Genomic DNA, 19408 nt, shown 5'->3' with positions numbered 1-19408 from the left:
ATGGTACTTTAGCCTTAGATTTCGTGTGGAGACTGACAACACTGCAACTGAGGCACTGGTGTTGATCAAATGCAAGTTTAGCACAGGAGAAAGTTATAATGAGGATGATTTTTTTTCATAGCAGCATTTGCCTTAACTCTTTAACCTTACATTATATTTGGATGAAACTAAGAGTGGATCAATTACAAAGTTACAAAGGAACATTGTTAATCGTGAAACAATAGTGAATTGGAATATATACCTAACATGCATAACTCAAATTCTTTAATAAACCCTGCATCTCTTATTTTCTTTCACACCTATGCATTCATGTCCCATTAAGAGGATACCCAATCATTTCAAAAGTTTTTTTTTTTTAATGTCTATTCTATCAACATTGTTTATATTGCAAGTACACTATATGGCCCATATATGGCCCACACCCCAATGTGCTTTTTCAACATCCCATTCCATATTTAGGCCCCATTTGCTGTTATAATGCCCTCCATTCTTATGGGAAGGCTTTCCACTAGATTTTGGAACGTGGCTGTGGGGATCTGTGCCCATTCAGCCACAAGAGCATTAGGCTATGTTCACACAGCAGACAAAAGTGGCCCAAGTCCAATCTTTTTTTTTCTCAAATGTGACACAGAGTTGTTACTTGCATAGCTGTGTGAACAACAAAAAAAACATAATAATATGTTTAACAGTGATAACAGTGAGGGGATAACAGTGAAGGAGGATTTCAGTGGCAGGATAGTGAGGTAATGGACCTCATAAACATTTGGGGTGATGTGGCTGTATAAGCAAAATTAGAAGGCACATATCACAACTGCTCCATGTTAGAAGAGATCTCAAAAGAAATGGCCGAATATGGCCATTAGAGAACCTGGCTGCAGTGCCATAGGAAGGTTAAAAGTTTAAAAGAAAAATTCAAAGAAACCAAGGACGCGAACAAAAGAAGTGGCCATGGCCGAATAACATGCCCTTTTTACAGCGCGCTTGAATGCATCACGTGACACATTGTTCCTTTAATGTCAGATAGAGGTCACATTGACAACATAGTGTGAACAGCCTAACAAAAAAAATCGGATTTGGTCAGTAAATCAGGTTTGGGCAACTTTTGCCTGCTTGTAAAAATATCCTTATTGAGGTCAGGCACTTATGTCAGACAAGAAGAGCTGGAGTGCAGTCTGCGTTCCATTTAATCCCAAAGGTGTTCAGTGTGGTTGAGATCAGGGCTCTGTGCAGGCCACTCATGTTTTTCCACTCCAACCTTGCCACACCATGTCCTTATGGACCTCGCTTTGTGCACAGGGGCATTGTCATGCTGGAACATGTTTGGGCCCCTTAGTTCCAGTGAATAGAAACTGTAATGCTACAGCATACAAAGACATCCTACACAATTGTGTGATTCTCAATTTGTGTCAATAATTTGGGGAAGGCCCACAAACTTTTGGCTATATAATATAAATGAGATGAAATCAGATTGAGGATACCATGATAAATGTTACAACTGTGTCACTATAAATTCAAATGCAATGGCCAGGGTCAATGGGTGAACAGATAATAAGAATTAAAAAATAGTTTATAATAACTTATGTTACAAAAAGTATTTCACATAAACTCCAGTACAGTATACATTCATGAAGTGTCATTCACATGAAGCTGGTATGACTTATTCAATTAAATGTACAAAATTTCAAAAATATTCATACAATAGCCATCTAAAGAGCAACAAATTTTTAATTTTAACCATTTTTAATCTTAATATTCAACAAACAGCAAATTATAAAGTTTCATCTTTATTTCATTTTGTCAATAAGAAATTCTCATTACAAAACTGGTTATTAGAAAGTATGTAAAAGCACAGGGATCACACTTTTTAAAAAAAATCAAAATCAGGGGTTATAAAATATTATGGGATATTTTGCACTAAAGCTGTTTTACACAGATAAGTTCAAGTAATAAATGAAATCCTGTTTAGTCCAGAATGTGAACTACTGAAAAAGCCATCAGTCTTGATTATTTCCCTAACCATCTTCAATCCATATGCTGGCCACTATACACTAATTATCATATAGGACAGAAAGTAGAAAAAAGACTCACAAGGAGCTCTTAGTGAAACTGGTCATTGGTCCTGTAGGTATGTGAACCATTTTGTAAACTATAACTGAACCAGGTCATTTCAAAGCAGAAATATTGAAATGATTTTAGTGTACTTGAATATAGATGGCTTCCGAATTAATGCAATTCAGTAATCAGTTTATTATCTCTATACAGATGGGTGACAAATTAAAAAGGAATTTTTTCCCCAACTGATCAATTTTATCCTATTTTTTTCCCTCATGGAGATGGTCTCTTCCCAGTAGACAATGTCCCCATCTACAGGGCATGTGGGCTCACTGAATGGGTTGATGAGTATGAAAATGATAAAAATCATATGCTATGGCCTTCACAGCAGGTCATAGCTCAATTGAACACCTATAGGTGACTTTGGACTGTTCTAGCCAACCCTATTAACCATTATCAAAACACTAATTAAGGGAATACAGTATCTTTGGGATGGAGTGTCATCCCTCTAGTAGAGTTCCAAAGACTCTATGTGAAGACATATTGAAGCTGTAATGGTGGCTTGTGGTGACACTTGACACTTTTTGTTGTTATTTTTCTGCCATCTGTCTTTATATCTAAGTACTTTCTATTTAAATGTATTTGTCATTTTAGTAGAAACGAAAGTCAAAAAGTATTATAAAAACTTGAAATTGAGTTGAATGTATAAAATGTACACCATATAGCAGTGCTAATATGATACAAAATTGATCATAAATATTTTTAATAACTATAAAAAAAGGGAGGGTATAAACAGGGTACAATGAAAACTGCATCTAGCGTGGACTCCAGAGCATGTATCATGCACAGTGATTCTTAATGTAAATGCAGTATATATGTTCTATACCCGCAGACCTTTGGTTATGTAAAACTTGTTTTGGAGCCATCACTAAGTGCCTCCCAAAAGGAGCTCATCCCCATCATCTTAGTCTTGCAGGTGATTTAATAATCTCATTTCCTTTTGAGCAGCTGCTTCTCCAGATGCTCCATTCGTGTAGTCATTGCTGACAGTGATACAATTAAGGACCCAGAACAGTGGTAAAATACCTGTTACCTATGTAACTGTGGTTCTCTGAACTACGAATAAACTTGAATACCTGACACCTTTTTGTGTACATACTCATATATGCAGTGATCTTTCAACAAAGTCACATAATGATGTAGAATTTCAGTAAACGCATACCAGGCATAGCAAGGTATGCTCTGAAAGTTGGCCTTAGCAAAAAAAAAAATTAATGCTGCAAGGTCAATTGACTGATTCAAAAAATTGGCAGCATTTCCTATGTTTTCCCTTCCTATAACATAACATAACATAGAAGGGGAATGATGGCTGTATGACAGTGTTCCTCTTTCGGCTGCTCCTGTTAGGGGTTGCCACCATGGATCATTGGTCTGTGTATTTGATTTTTTTATTTTGGCACAGTTTTTAATGCCAGAAGCCCTTCCTTGCGCAACCCCCTCCAGTTTTGTCTGGGCTTGAGACCGGCACTGAGAGCGTGTATTGCATACAACCCCAGTGGCTGGGGTCGGTTCCCTGGGTGGGAATCAAACCCAGGCTGCAGTGCTGAGATTGCTGTAACCGAACCGCTAGTCCTTGAGGGACCCAGCTGTATGATAGTGGTATTTATTGGAAATACTGCATCATACATTAATACATGACTTTGTTAAAAGGTCACGACGGTATCCAGGACCATCACTGGTCAATGCTGAATCAATTTTTTGATCAGTATTCTGTCCTCTAGCCCTTGAAATGATGATCATGATGATAACATGAAAAATCATTTGTTTGCCATGCACAGATAGTTGATTCAATTCTCAAAACAAGGCCTTTTTTGGAAACAAAAAAACACTTGTCATGGTATGATAACAAATCCATGGGCCCACTATCCTATACAAGGATATGTGGGCTAGAAATAATGCATTGAGTGATAAAATGTAATCACCGTAGAACTGTCACAAATCTAGCTGGCTACCATCACTTTTTCTACCACACATTATCGTACTGCCATCTTCACTAGCAGTGTCTGACAACATTCTCATTGTGTACAATGGAAAACTGAAAAAGTTTCATGTGGTCAGAGGAGCAGAACCAGCTATTTCCATTATTTGCTATAAGTAGGGCTCCAGCAGTCACAGTTAAATGATGGCACAAAAAAGAAGAAACTGAAACCACATTAAGCTAAGATAACTCCTACTTACACTATGCAATGGGAAATGGAGACAGGTACTTACCAGGCTATAGTATTATAATAATACTATACTAATTTGTAACCATACCAATATGCCTTACCATACCAAACTGTCTTCTCTGATGATAAAACACTATTACAGAATCAGACACTCATATTACAGACTTCTTTATAGAAGGGTGTTTGGCTTAAATGAGTTGGACGATGTAGAAAATGTAAAAAAAAAAAAAGTCTTCCACATCCAATTATTAATGCACCTAAATTTAACTCTAACCTTAATGGAAAAAAAATACTCTCTTATCCTTGTAGGAATGCACACACACATACACACACACACACACACACACACACACACACAAAAGTAAAGTTTTATTGTAAAAATTTAGTTGCTTAGACACAGACCTAAAAAGGATATGTTTCTGGTTGAGCTGGTTCAGAGTGACCATGGTAGCCTGCTGGAACTCCACAAGACTATCACAGGCACAAGGGTCCTTCACTTCTATTTCACCCTGACTCTCCTCTGCAAACACATGAAGAAAGGAAGAAAGAAACAAAGAAAGAAAAAAAGAGAAGAACACATTCCATAATTCAGTAGCTTTGATATTGGAATATACGAAATTTAATTATTAAACTTATATCCAGTACATATGTGTTTATTGTTCTGTGTTTTAGAACACTTGCCATCAAACACAATGTCCTCCAGATGGTGCTAGAGAATAATTTATCAGTGGTGACAGAACTCTGCCTCATTCATCTCATATACTGTATGTTCCGCTTGGTTTCAAAGGTGTATTCATGTTTATCCTACTCTCTTTGTTTCAGAGACCAGAGACTATGTTTTTCCATATACCTGGACAGACATTGAGTTTAAGGTTCTCTGCAATCTGGTTAATAGCGGTGAAGTCGGAGGTGTAGAAGAAATGTTTCTCCACTGGCTCAGAAGCAATCTCTCTCAGCTCATCCTCTACAGCTTTGCCCACACCAACAGCATACATTGTAATTCCTGTAAAAGATCATAAATGTAGCTCTTCAACATTAATATCCTACCACAAATAGTGAAAAATAAACATGCGGGGGACTCTTATGGCAGTTTTATGAAGATATGTGTAGTAGTGAACAAGGTGACTGGATTCATATTTATGTTGATGTCTTACAACAATATTAGTACTTCATTAACCCTTCAGACCCGGCTGATACAGAGTGGTATTTAAGCAGTGGTGGCCAACTGTACCAAAACATATATCACGCTTGAGTTTGAATCTGTCACCACCCTGAGCTTACCCTGGCCCTCACATACCCATGGTAGCCTACTGTTCCCAACGGTCATTAAAGGTAAGACATTTTTTGCCTTGACACAGTGACATGTACTGATATTTCCTCATGCTGTGTAAAAATGTCATTCTATTTTAGCAGCTGAGATGAGATTTATCTGTTGAGGCATTGATATGAAGTGTTTGGACACATGTTGGGTGTGTTATTTGTGCATTGGAAGTCGCACAGGACACTTATTTTATAGCGTATTTCATGAGTGTTGAAAATACAAACACATTAATCCTACAATAGGTAATCTCTGTATTGTGATTAACACAGATTAACATTGATTAACATCTCTGTGTTTTGCAGTTTTGGGCTGCAACACACCTGCTTCCTTGGCCTTTTTGGCCCACTCTGTTATGTCATCCTGAGAGCGTCCATCAGTAAACACCAGCCCAACACGAGGTATGTTTCTTGAGGCAGCGCGGGCACCCTCAGCCTCAGAGAAGCTTTCCTGCACCATGTGCTGTAGTGCTAGCCCTGTCATGGTTCCTTTCTCCATGTAGGCTACTTTCATCACAGCTGCCTTGATCTCTTCCTTGCTCTTGTACATATTTAATGGGAACTCAGTCCTCACCCGGCTGGAGTATTGGACAAGACCCACACGTGTCCCATGAGCAGAGATATCTAGTTGGTCGACAACCTGGTTGACAAACTGCTTGACGAGCTCAAAGTTTTGTGGCCGTACACTCTTAGAGCCATCAATCAGGAGAACCAGGTCAATGTTGGCTGATCTGCAGCCTAAAATTGAGGGAATGTATATTAATGATAACAAGACAAAAAAGATTTAAAAAAAAACACACATCTAAAACTTCTCTTGAGCAATTCTGTATATTGTTCTGAAGGAACATCCCTAGGTTGCTTTACTTAAATCAAACCAGGCTTAAACAGGCAGAGTAAAATATTTAGCCTGAATATTGATTTGCTGTTTTCAGTACATACTTCCACAGCTCTTTCCATCTTCTTGTAGAAGATGACCCTCGGGGCAGATACAGTGGTATGATCCTGGTGTACTCACACACTGGTGCTGACAGCCATGCTCTACTACATTACACAGGTTGTCCACTAGAAAAAAAAACAAGCAAGTAAACAAACAAAGCAAACAGACAAGTGATTTAAGGAATTCTTGATAAGAAAATTGTTTGGAATATACTGCATGCAGTGGCTGCCATAGCTGCAAACTACACTAAAAATGTGTGCATTTATAAAAGCTATTGTGATTGTGTATAACAACAATCATGTCAACAAATCTTCTTTTCAGATTATGAAGTAAAAGTTTCAAGAATATAACATTTAGAATGATAACATTTAGACTGTTGTTCTTCATGTAGTTTTGGTACAAGTCTGACAAAAAAACATTATGTGCAATGTTATAACATGCAGTATATGGAGCTTGGAAGCTGACAAAAGAATTGAATATGAATTAAGTAGAAGTTGTAAACTTGTTAGGGGTAAGATTTTACATTAAAACAAATAATTCAAAATTATGGGTTACAGTAACAATATAGAACAGAAGCATAAAAAAGCTACACATTTTAAAAAGTCAAATCTCAAAACTACAGATTTTAATTAAATTGGGTGAAAGGTGAAGCATCTGAGTTTCCTAGGAAGAAGTAAACACTTTTGGAGTGATCAGCCAAGCTCATGTCCATGACCATTAAGTAAAGTGAAGAGACATGAATGGAAGATATGAACCATAAGTATTTGGACAGTGACACAATTCCATTGTGGTGATGTACAGAGGCAAAATTAGGAAAATTTTGTCACTGTCCAAATACTTATGGATATATAAATTAAAAATATCCAAAATTCTTCCAAGCTCCATAAAACAAATAAAAGCCAAACTTGCTATCTTGAGAAAATGTCATTTTAGTCATAATAAACATTTTTAAACAGTAAATCAAATAATTGATTTTGCTGTTATTTAGCAGCAAAAAGAAGTCTAGAAAAGCCATATCATTGCCTAAGGGCTCTGGTAAAATGATATATGGTACATGGTTGTTTATGCCTGTGATGAATCTGAAAATATATATGATTACTGCAAAACTTTCCTCAAAGTAAAAATTGAAAATCAAGTGTTGATATATCGCTTTAACATGGGCTCTCAATCTATTTTCTGAGAATCTGTCATAAAAATCTGTCATTGGTCCATACATACCCTGACAGGTCTTCCCATCCCCTTGAAGAGTGTATCCCTCATTACAGCGGCAATGGAATCCATTTAATACACTCACACATTCATGATCACAGCTGTGATTCCCAAATGAACAATAGTCAATCACTGGAAAGACAAAGACAGAACAGACTTCATGAGGTTTTATGGAAATGAACAGTTGGTGACTAATTTTACACATATATATCAAAAGAGGTGTTAAACTGTATGATTCCTTGTCAGTGGGGTGGTAGCCTCAAGTGTACACCTTCTGTGTCCAAAGGTAATTACAGTCAAATTATGTACATTAATCTTAATCAAGGAAAGGTACAGCCTAGAAGAGCCATATTTGCTCACTGAGTGATTGAAACCCCTAGTCAAAAATGTGTATGAGTTGCTGGGTGTAGAAGTTACTGTTGTACCACAGACATCCATACACTAGGGGGTGATATACACCTAAAAGTTGGACAAGCTGCTGTGTTAAGAGAAATTGCAAGGAGTATTAAGTAATTTTGCTCCTGTGTAATTGTTTTATCCCACCATTTTCATCCCAGTTTTGCACATGTAACATGTCTCCAGGGATGGAAATTCTTGTTGTTTGGTTAGTATACTTAAGGATTATTTTGGTGTATATTTATAATTCACTTGAGTGTTGTTGAAATTAAATATTTGTTCTTTTAATTACATATTCAAGACAAAAAAATTACTTTTTACTTCTTGCATTTTTATTTAAACCTTCAAACTATGTGTTAGAAATCTCAAAGGTCTCTTCTTCTCTCATCTAGTCAGTGACTGTATGCTATAAGTCAATAGAATGGTCTTAAGTGCATTTTATTTGCAGTTCTTGGATTTTAAAGGATCCAAGCACACCTATCCATCTAGAAAAACTATCAAGATTAGTGTCCGTTCGTCATCTGCGGTTATGTTCTTGTGCTACGCGATGAAGTTAATACTATAGCTATTATACTATAACTATAGGCCATGTGTGTTTGAAGATGGATAAGCCACTGGATCAGCACCCTTGGCCCTACCTCAGTAAAATGTTTCAATATGCTGGTAGAAGCAAAGATAAAAAGAGGGGTCTCCTTTGCCATGAACATCTAATTTCAAAAAGCATGTAAGGCAGGAGCAATGGGAGGGTGAACGGCAGTAGTGGCATGGTGTGGTGTGGGGTGGCATGGCGTGTTGTTTTATGTTGTTTTGTTTTTATTGTGGCATGGATTGGAAATGGGTTACCATGTTTGCAGTGATTTTAATTTGGTTAGTGGGTGATCCAGTGTGGATGGATTTTGTTCAAACAAGATTTATTATAACAGAGACTTTCTTCTGTTGTGGGAAAATCTCTCATCGGCTAATCCACCTGTGGATTTTATCTTTCCGGATCTGAAGGATTTGATTCAAGGATCTAATGATAATGCTTATACCATACGTTTAATCAAAGAGCGAGGAAGCGAGGGAGAAGAGGTGGGGTACAGGAGAGAATGCGAGGTAAACCTTTGTCTCATGTTCCATTGCTGTCTATTATTTTGGCAAATGTTTCTATGGAACAAGGTGGAGGTGCTACAAGCACATGTTCACATGTTCATGTTCACCAACACAAATTCAGAGACAGTTGTTTGCTGGAAATTATGGAGACATGGCTGGGGGAATTAGACTCTGATCTCGAACTGAGGATTGATGGGCTTGGTGGCCCACTTTGTACTGATCGAGGTGTGGCGATTACTGGCAAGACGTGTGGTGGGGGGTATATTTGTATGTGAATGAATGTTGGTGTAAAACTGTTGTGGTGAGGGAGCGACTATGCACCAGGGACATTGAGATGCTCACAGTACCCCTGCACCCACATTATTTGCCAAGAGAAATTCCCAAGTTATTTGTGTCCGTTTGAAGATGGATAAGCCACTGGATCCATCTTCATTCAAAGGCTACTGAGCACATTGAGAAGAGCGTACTGAAACTTCAGTCATTATCCCTTGAGGCCCCGATTCTTATTATGGGTGATTTTAACAACTGGAAAAAAGAAAACTTTTAAAAATATGCAGTGGTACGTTACGTATTCCACTGGGCTCAGTAGGATTTTGTATCAGTGTTATGGTTCCATTAAGGGTGCATATAAATCCATCCCACTCCCTCCTTTAGTTACGGCAGACCACAATTGTGTTCATCTTATACCATGTTATAGTACTACTCTGAAGAGGGGGAAAGTTCAAACTAGAACTGTGGACAAACAATGGACATTGCTACCGCAATGTTATAAGGATGTTTGGGCTGCACTTCATGGAATGTTTTCATTGATTCATTTGTGGTCATTGATGAGCTTAATGATGTCATTTGCTCTTGGGTAACATACTGCAGTAAGCTATGGGTGAGTAAGAGCTAAGAGCTTGACAAATTATAGACCAGTGGCCCTGACCTCGCTTTTTATGAAGACAAATTGATAAAATATAAATTAAAAGAAAAAACAAAACATTTTCTCGATCCAATGCAATTTGATTATAGAACTGGTAGAGGTGTTTGCTTTGCTTAACTCAAATAGAAAAACATAGATTTTTTAGGTTGTTGTGATGGTTTTTGTGATCTTTTCTTTTAATATTTATTAAATGTTTAATGTATAATTGGTGTATGTGTATTTGTTTGTCTTTGTATGTTGTGTATTCCATTGCTACAAAACAAATTGCCCACAAGGGGGACAATTAAAGGTTAAGTAAAGGTAAGTTAGCCTGTTATCTTTGCTAATACCTGCCCGTGATTGGCTAGTGTCACTGTGATTGACAGGAAAGGGAGAGTATGCTACCTCTCCTACCCAGACAACATTTTCCTTCCTTGGCCCTCAGCCACAGATCTCCAGACGATAAGGAAAATGCTTTTCTGTTGCTTCCCACTGGAGCCCCAACACTGCAGATTTACCAATAACAATCTTAGCAAGAAACAAAAAAAAATCACAGCAATACACTTGGCCTCTTTCACTCCACAAGATTAGAATTGAAAAGAGAACAAGCATGATGTAGCAGGGGCCTTTTATAGGATATCCATGTAGGGTTATGGTCATGAAATGAGAACTTCATTATTGGTACTTGCCAAGGAAACAAGCACATCACTATTTGACATTGGTGACCTTGAATGCAAGAACCTCTTTGTTTATGGTTTTCCTTGTTTCCAACTCACCTGAAAAAGCACATTAGTTCATTCTTGACTTCATTAACATTAGTTAATGAAGTCAAATACTTGTGTGTTGGAAAACTAAAATGTGAATTCTAGTGTAAAATTCCTCTAATTCTTCAGGACCAGGATTAGAAACCAAAGAAGGCATTAAATGTAACATGCAGTGCTACAAAGTTCTAAGTGTGTGCTTGGACATTTCTCCTCACTTGCACAGGTCTTCTTGTCATCATTGAGTTTGTATCCATCATTACAGAGACAGTAAAAGCCGCTGAGGATGCTAACACACTTGTGCTCACAGCTATCATTTCCAAATGAACAGTAGTCGATCACTGGAACAGATTGACAAACATAATAGATTTACTTTTGACATAGTAAGTAAGCAAACGACATGAATGTTGACAAGAAAAAGTAAAAAATAGACCATCATTGTGGTCTTTAGATTAGTTTACATTGAACAAGCTGGGGAAAAAGAATTAAACTGGCTGTGAAAAGACAACCATAGATTTAACAAGGTGACACTGATTTTTATAGTTTTTTAGTTTTTAAAGTTTTGGCACGTGTTCAGACTGGCAATGAATTCAGAAAGTGTTCAGACCCATTCACTTTTTCCTCATTCTATCAATATATAGCCATTTGCTTTATAGATCTTTTGCTATCACATTCAGAAATTAGCTCTGATATGTCCTGTTTTTATTAATGTTTGACCAGTGGTGAATTCATTTCATTGGACACAATTTGGAAAGGCACACTTTGGTCTATATAGGGCCTCCCAGTTAATAGCACATGTCAGAGCAAAAACAAGAAAAAAGCCAAAATGAGTCAACAGGAGAGACAGGCTTTATTATGGGTTACCATTAGCAGGGGGCAGTGCAGCTCAGCTCTCCAAATTAACTGTGATGCCACATTTTGTCACTGTTTCCTCCACCAAGTGAGCTACACTGTACTTAGGTACACTTGCTGAATTTGGGTATTCTTCTTGCTCCAGTATCAAGACATAGGTAGAGCTGGAAGGAATGCAAACCTTTGGTCTGACAAAAAAATCCTAAAAGAACCATTCTCAGAATGGTTCTTCTTGCCCCAGTATCAAGACATATAGGCAGAGCTAGAAGGAATGCAGACCTTTGGTCTGTCAAACATACTGCATTAACCATTTAGGAATTATTTTTACATAGTCCCTCTATTTTCACAGGCTCAAAAACAATTGGACAATTGACTGATAAGCAGTTTCATGGCCAGGTGTGGCCTGTTTCCTCATTATTTCATGATAAATTAAGGAGATAAAAGATCTGGAGTTGATTCCAAGCACTGAATTTGCATTTGGTAGCTGTTCATGGAAAGTCTCAATATGTGGTCCAAAGAGGTGTCGATGCAAGTGAAGGAGGCCATCATTAGGCTGAAAAAAACAAAACAGACCTATCAGAGAGATAGCAAAAACTTTAGGAGAGGCCAAATCAACAATCTGGTGCATTCCTAAAAAAGAAGAAATGCATTGGCGAGCTCAGCAACACCAAAAGGCCTGGAAGACCATGGAAGTGGATGATCGCAAAATTCTTTCCTGGTTGAAGAAAAACCCCTTCACAATATCTAGCCAAGTGAAGAACACTCTGGAGGAGGTAGGTGTATCATTGTCAAAGTCTACAATCAAAAGATGCCTTCATGAATGTAAATACAGATGGTTTACCTCAAGATGCAAACCGCTGGTAACACTCAAGAACAGAAAGGCCAGATTACACTTTGTAAAAAAGCCTCTAAAAAAGCCTGACCAGTTCTAATGCAAGATTAACTTGTACCAGAATGATGGGAAGAGAAGGAAAGGAAAGGAAGGGCTCATGATCCAAAGCATACCACATCATCTGTCGAACATGTTGAGGCAGTGTTGTGGCATGGGCATGTATAGCTGCCAACGGAACTGGGTCACTGGTGTTTACTAATGATGTGACTGCTGATAGAAGTAGCAGGATGAATTCTGAAGTGTGGAGAGCTATACTTTCTGCTCAGATTTAGTCAAATGCTGCAAAACCGATAGGACAGCACTTCACAGTACAGAAGGATATTGACCCAAAACGTACTGTGAACGCAACCCAGGAGCTTCTTAAGGCAAAGAAAATAAATGTTCTTAAATGTCTGATGACCTCAACCCAACTGAGCATGCTTTTCACTTACTGAAGACAAAATTGAAGGCAGAAAGACCCACAAATAAGCAGCAACTGAAGGCGGCTGCACCACAGGCATGGCAAAGCATCTCAAGGGAGGAAACTCAGTATTTGGTGATGTCCATAGGTTCCAGACTTCAGGCAGACATTGACTTCAAAGGATTTGCATCCAAGTATTTAAAATAATCCTAATATTTATGACTGTTAGTTTGTCCAATTACTTTTGAGCCTGTGAAAATGGAGGGGCTCTGTAAAAACATGGCTGTAATTCCTAAACAGTTAATGCAATATTTTTGTTAAATCCCTTGAATTAAAGCTGAAAGTCTACATTTCAATCACGTATTGATTGCTTCATTTCAAATCCACTGAGGTGGTGTACCGAGGCAAAATTACAAAAATTGTGTCACTGTCCAAATACTTATGGACCTGACTGCATAAGCAGGCAGTGCACACAATCCAAGCACAAGCATGTATGAAAACATGAACATAAAAGATAATGTGGCCTTTCTGCTAGGAGATTATTTGCACTGAACAAGCTGATAAAATATGATAGAAAATCAGCTATGCAAAAACAGCTGTATATTTACAGCAGAGTTTTGGCACGTGTTCAAAGAGGATGTCTGTGTGGGAGGAGGGCTGAGATTTGGCTTCACTTACTTGTGCAGGTCCTTTCATCCTTGTTTAGTTTGTATCCTTCACTGCACTGGCAGTAAAAGCCATTAAGGACACCCACACAACTGTGCTCACAGCTATCATTTCCGAATGAACAGTAGTTAATCACTGGAACAGGCAGAGAACAGTAAGTTACAGTAAATGCATTTAATTTAGAAGAGAAAGAAGAGCAAAAACAGTTAATATGCAGCAAGCATTAATTGTTAATGGTCTAAAACTTTAATTATTACTATGCACATGAAGAAACTGATCTAATGAAAAATGCTTATGAAGTTGAATGAACAAGGATGATGTGGTTGGATTTGATTCAGTTTCTTACAAATGAAAATGTAAGAAAATGTATAGATGCTAACCCTCACATTTACTTTAACTTTATTATTGTTCCAAAGGTTGTTTGAGTCCTATAAATTGTTCAGAATCTGCAAGTGTTAGATTGAGAACCTATATGTATAGTAATATGCAACGTGATATAACTGTTGTATGTGTGTGTGTGTGTGAGAGAGAGAGAGACTTGTTTGCCCTCAATAACTTGCTCAATAAGTTGTTTCATCCTCGTTGACAGTATATCCTTCATTGCAGCAGCAATAAAAGCTGTACACTTGAAGTACACTCACACACTCATACACTAAGTAGCTAAGAAAAGACAGTTTTACAAATGAACAGAAACACCAGGCCATATTTATGATAGAAATTGCAAATATATGCAATGAATAAACAGTTTGTCCAGTAAATGTCTCTCACGCTGTAAAACTAATTTCCTGAAGAGCTCAGTGACAGATTTCTTCTTTCTACCTCCATTACTCACACTCCATTCCTAACAATTCTTGGAATGAAAACACGAGAAGCTGAGAAGCATAAGATATGCAAACCTGCCTTTTAGGTAAAGAAATGAAAAGGGCCTTCATTACCAATATACGTCTCAATACTGTCTGACAATTGAGAATCCATAAGACTATAACATAAATCATTTAATATGAAAAGTTAAAAATGGTTAAGTTTAGACCTGGGATGGGATAGTGGTTGTAACTTTTCTTGTAGCATTTATATCATATATAGCAAAAAGCAAGCTAAGCTTACTAATGATGATTACGAATTTAGCAGTGTGCAAATAAACACAAATTACAGAAATATGTATCATCTCTAAAGGTATTTCAGTTCTGGGTCATAAGCTTTTATCAAAAAATAGTGAACGTACTGACATCATGTCACAAACAAGTTATGATCCCTTTTCAGTTCTCTCTGGTGCTTCTGTTATTTGGTCCACTCATCTCTTTATATGCGCGTGTTGGCATATGTGTGTATTGTGTAATAGCAGGAAAGCATAGTTGGTCTGTCAACTCCACTAACTTGTGCAGGTCCTTCCGTCATCATTCAGAATGTATCCCTCCTTGCAGTGACAGTTAAAGCCATTAAGGATGCTCACACACTCATGCTGACAGCTATGATTTCCAAATGAACAGTAGTCTATCACTGCAACAAGTAAAGAAAAATAAATGATACTATTGGAAGATGAGCAGCAAAAGTATTAAACAATATATTTGTAGAAAAGTATTTGAAAATATCATTTCAGCCAGTCAGGGAACAGCAGCTATTGTTATTCATAGTTTGGGAAATTTTTAATTTACTTAAGAAAATAGATAAATAATATAAACATTTATCAAAGTAATATATCAGCCTTCTGAAATAAAGAGCTTTTTTCTGAGCAAAATAAAAAAAATCTCACTTTTTGTTCGTGATTAGTGGTATTGAACATTTGTGGGACATGACATACAGTATATTTTATGGCATGTTTTTCCATTTTTTAACAAAACATTATATGGACTGTTGTTATTTTTCTATTTACTTTGACAGGGTTTTGTTTTAATCTTTTGGTTTCTGATGTTTCTTCGGAATATACTGTATTGTGTTTTGACAAAAAATATTATTCAAAAATATATGTGTCCTTACACATGTCTTCTTCAATAAACGTATTAATATGATAGCTAAAATATTTTAGTATAAAATAATTGTCCCGGAAATCCTTACACCAAAATTTCTAAACATTGATACATTTGCATCTGCAATGAAACGCTTAAATAAACCAAAGGGATAATTAATATTTTAAGCTAGTGGGTCTTCAGTCTCATCCACAAAGGGCCAGTGTGGCTGCAGGCTTTCATTCCAGCCAAGGCAAAGTCACACTTGATTCCATTTGTTTCATCAGTTCATCTTGATCTCCAATAAACTATCAAGTGTGCCTCCTATTGGGCTGGAATGAAAACCTGCAGCCACACCGTCCCTTTGCTTAGTTCTGCAGTAAAATTCACATAACATGGACCTACTGAGTTTAGTGGGCACTCCAATAATATTGTAATATTATTGGTAATATTTGCAAGTGCAAGAGCTGAAACTTTTGGAATTGCATTCTTCAGAGAGTTTGTGTGCAAATTCTATTATTTTGTAGACTAATTTGTACAGCTGGCAATAACAATAATTATAGTGTCATGTCTGTAACCGATTTAGATGTAGGTCGTGCTCATGTATTTAGGCACATCTGTTTCTACTGCTGCTTAAACCACTGCTCCTGGTTTAACACATATCGAACACATATCTCTGTAAATGTATGTATATTTTCACTAACTTGTGCAGGTCCTTTTATCTTCATTGAGTGTATAGCCTGTATTGCAGTCACAGTTGAAAGACCCAGGAGAACTGATACAGATTTGCTCACAGTCATGCTTCTCCTCCGCACACAAATCAATAGCTAAAATCAAAGGTAAGCATATAAAAGCAAGTACATAAATACTCTCATAACATTAAACATGCTGTTTAAATGAACTAATAATTATTTTTCAGTTTTGTTCAGGCACAATCCCCAGTAACTGCGTTCTGAATTACACACCTGTGCAGGTCTTGCCATCATCTTGGAGAGTGTAACCTGGCAGGCAGAGACACTGATAGGAGCCAGGAGAGCTCTCACAGATATGATCACAGCCATGGTCAGACTCAACACAAAGATCAATTTCTGAAAAACCAAATCACACTTTAGTACTCAGACAGAAACATTTAACTTAAATTAGATATCATTTAGATTTCACTAGACCTCAGTTTAGCCTATGGCCAAAAAGTAAACATAAAATCTTGCATTTCAATATTTCAATATTACTTTCTAATCAACCATAAAATTGAGTGCCTTTGTATAATATCTCAGCTGCTAATGTCAATATAAGCAATTAAATAAATAAGCTAAGACTGTAATTGGCTAAATCTGACTTATAAGGCAAAGCAAAAGCTTAATTTCTTATTCATCAGATTTAAACACCAGTTTTCAGTGAAACCTGCTAGAGCCCAGGTGTCAAACTCAAGGCCTGTGGGTCAAATAAGCTGCCTTGCCTTGTACACTACTACTCAACATATTTACTCTATCTAAGGTTCACATCAGACCCATACCGTAGTTCAGTACTGGTTAATATCAACTGCTGTCTGCTGAGTTTGATGCAAGAAAAGATTCAGAAATGCATCAGATGTAGGCCTTTAGTGTAATTCAACGATTGACTCCAAATCCCAAAATCATCAAAATGTTGGAAACAAAAATGTTGGACAAAAAGCTAATGAAGTGCAAACACAAGAAAGATGTGATATTAAAGACATGTATGTATGTGTTTAGCACAGTTCTTAGCCCGAGTTCTTTTTAAATGTCTTTCTTAATGTTACATATTTGATAGAAAACAGATATATATTTAAAAGAAAACTTTAAACAGTTTAATAAATGCTGTCACATGGCCTTAATAGTGCATACAGTCGAACAGTTTCTTTTAACTTTTCTTTTCCCTAGAAACATTGTATTCTAATTACAGACCCAAAGTTATTGGTATTATTGATTGAATAGATAGTATGTTACAAAATGAATATCTTCTTTTTGGCCCTTTAAGTGCTCACAAAAATGCTGATGTGGCCCTGGCAGAATTTGTGTTTGACACCCCTGCACTAGAGGAAACTCTGTTCCTGGACAAGATTCAGTATGTGTTTACTGTGGCAGAAGTATGGGAATAATGAATTTACTGCATAGCTTGTCTTGGAACTGGAGCCCAAACTGGTGAATGAGATCGAAGCTCTCCACTAGGAAGACATGGTCTTCGAAAGGTGGCGATGCCATGGCTCTCAGGGATGTCATGTCAGCTCTGGCTACGCCCACAGCATAGATCTCGATCCCAGACTCTCGAGCAGCTGCAGCTACCTCGGCAACGCGGTCCTGAGGCCTCCCATCAGTGACGATCACCGCTACGTGAGGCACATTGGGCCGAGCCCCCTCCTCCGCAGAGAATGCCACATTCATGGCATAACGGATAGCCAGGCCTGTCATGGTACCCTGTGCCAGCGGTACGATCTCTTTGATGGCCTTGACCATATCCTCATGAGTAATGAACTGTTTCAGGGAAAAGACATTCTGCACTTGACTGGAATACTGAACAACACCCACACGGGCAGCATTGGGGCTGATGTCCATCTCATTGATAATGTCAATCATAAACTTGCGCATCGTCTCAAACTCGTGTGGCCGAACGCTGCGCGAGCCGTCAATTATGAAGACAAGGTCAACCGGGCCAGACTTACACTTTTCATTTCCAGCTGTGCAACCAGAAAAGTGTGATTAGAGAGATATATAAAGAAACAAAAAGAGACATGCACAGCATATTTAGACAAACAGAATGATCGAAGAAGCAGAAATAAACAGTAAACACTGGAAATATTAACTGCCAGCTGAAGTAATGTCCACTAGACAAAACTAGACACAATATTGGGTACTTTCAACATGGAAAATAAATATTGTACATACTGCTAATCTAATTTCTAAAATTAGTCTACTTTTATCAGCAATGAAGAATCCATTAGCAGTATGTGTAGATAGCCCAACAGCTCCAGCAAAGCTTGATCCAGATTTCTGTTAGGGTGCTTGCCAATCTCACAATCTATATTGTACAAAACTCTATACATTTAAAAGAAATTAGAGCTTGGTGTTGTGATGTATTTGTATTTAGAATGACCTGCTTTGGGCCTCGCTTCCATGATGTTCGCTAAAGCCAGCAGTGCACCAACACACACAAACAAACGTCTCATTCTGGACACTTGATGCTCAGGCTTGCTGTGTAATCAATCTGCCCTGATGTCTGTAAGAGGTCAAGAGAAAAAAGTGAGAGTTCTAGGTCAGAGCACAAGGCATATATTTTAGGAACAGCTGCTCATTCCAAAATGGTCCTGCCATAAAACTACAATGACAAACAAATTGCCTGCAGCAGCACGTAAAAGTTCCAACCAGATGTTGGTAACACAGAGAATTTATTCAACTCATAAATTACTTGCATGTTAGCAGGCTGTTAGTTCAAACACAGTGCAAGGTAATTACAAGAAAATAACAATGTCTGCACAGTTAAGCTTGTAAAAGGCATGCTGCATGTAATATGAGACTACAAACATGGTTCTTCTCAGAGGGTCTGGGAAGGGTTATCACTGTTTGTAGAAGCGGTCTAAATACAGTGGTGTGTAAGGGGTGGCATGGAATTCTTTATACAATCATCATATAGGAGGATATTCCTGGCAAACCTTAAAAGGCTAAGGCAAAGGTGTGATTATACTCCTCATCAGCAGACAACTCAAACTAGAAGTAGAAAGTGAGTGGGAAATGTACTTTTAAACTT

The 19408-nt window shown here is 37.6% G+C and overlaps 1 protein-coding gene across 4 annotated transcripts in view; it reads right to left on the bottom strand.

The window, feature by feature from the left end:
• Window positions 1-965: 965 nt before the first annotated feature.
• matn4 (matrilin 4) overlaps window positions 966-19408 on the bottom strand; it is a 22750-nt gene continuing 4307 nt past the window's right edge. For all 4 annotated transcript variants that reach the window (XM_053231419.1, XM_053231422.1, XM_053231416.1 and 1 more), the window contains 13 exons: window positions 18758-18880; window positions 17775-18341; window positions 16615-16737; window positions 16354-16476; window positions 15081-15203; window positions 13719-13841; window positions 11115-11237; window positions 7753-7875; window positions 6537-6659; window positions 5922-6335; window positions 5131-5283; window positions 4698-4800; window positions 966-3103 (listed from right to left, as the gene is read on the bottom strand). In XM_053231419.1, the coding sequence (XP_053087394.1) occupies window positions 3043-3103; window positions 4698-4800; window positions 5131-5283; window positions 5922-6335; window positions 6537-6659; window positions 7753-7875; window positions 11115-11237; window positions 13719-13841; window positions 15081-15203; window positions 16354-16476; window positions 16615-16737; window positions 17775-18341; window positions 18758-18830 (2232 nt within the window). In that variant the 5' untranslated portion in view covers window positions 18831-18880 and the 3' untranslated portion in view covers window positions 966-3042. The remainder of the gene's footprint in view (window positions 3104-4697; window positions 4801-5130; window positions 5284-5921; window positions 6336-6536; window positions 6660-7752; window positions 7876-11114; window positions 11238-13718; window positions 13842-15080; window positions 15204-16353; window positions 16477-16614; window positions 16738-17774; window positions 18342-18757; window positions 18881-19408) is intronic.

This window comes from Pangasianodon hypophthalmus, chromosome 2, assembly GCF_027358585.1.
Source record: "Pangasianodon hypophthalmus isolate fPanHyp1 chromosome 2, fPanHyp1.pri, whole genome shotgun sequence".
Classification (NCBI taxonomy): Eukaryota; Metazoa; Chordata; class Actinopteri; order Siluriformes; family Pangasiidae; genus Pangasianodon; species Pangasianodon hypophthalmus.
The sequence above is the reverse complement of the archived record's forward strand: the minus strand, read 5'-3'. Positions and strand labels throughout refer to the sequence as shown.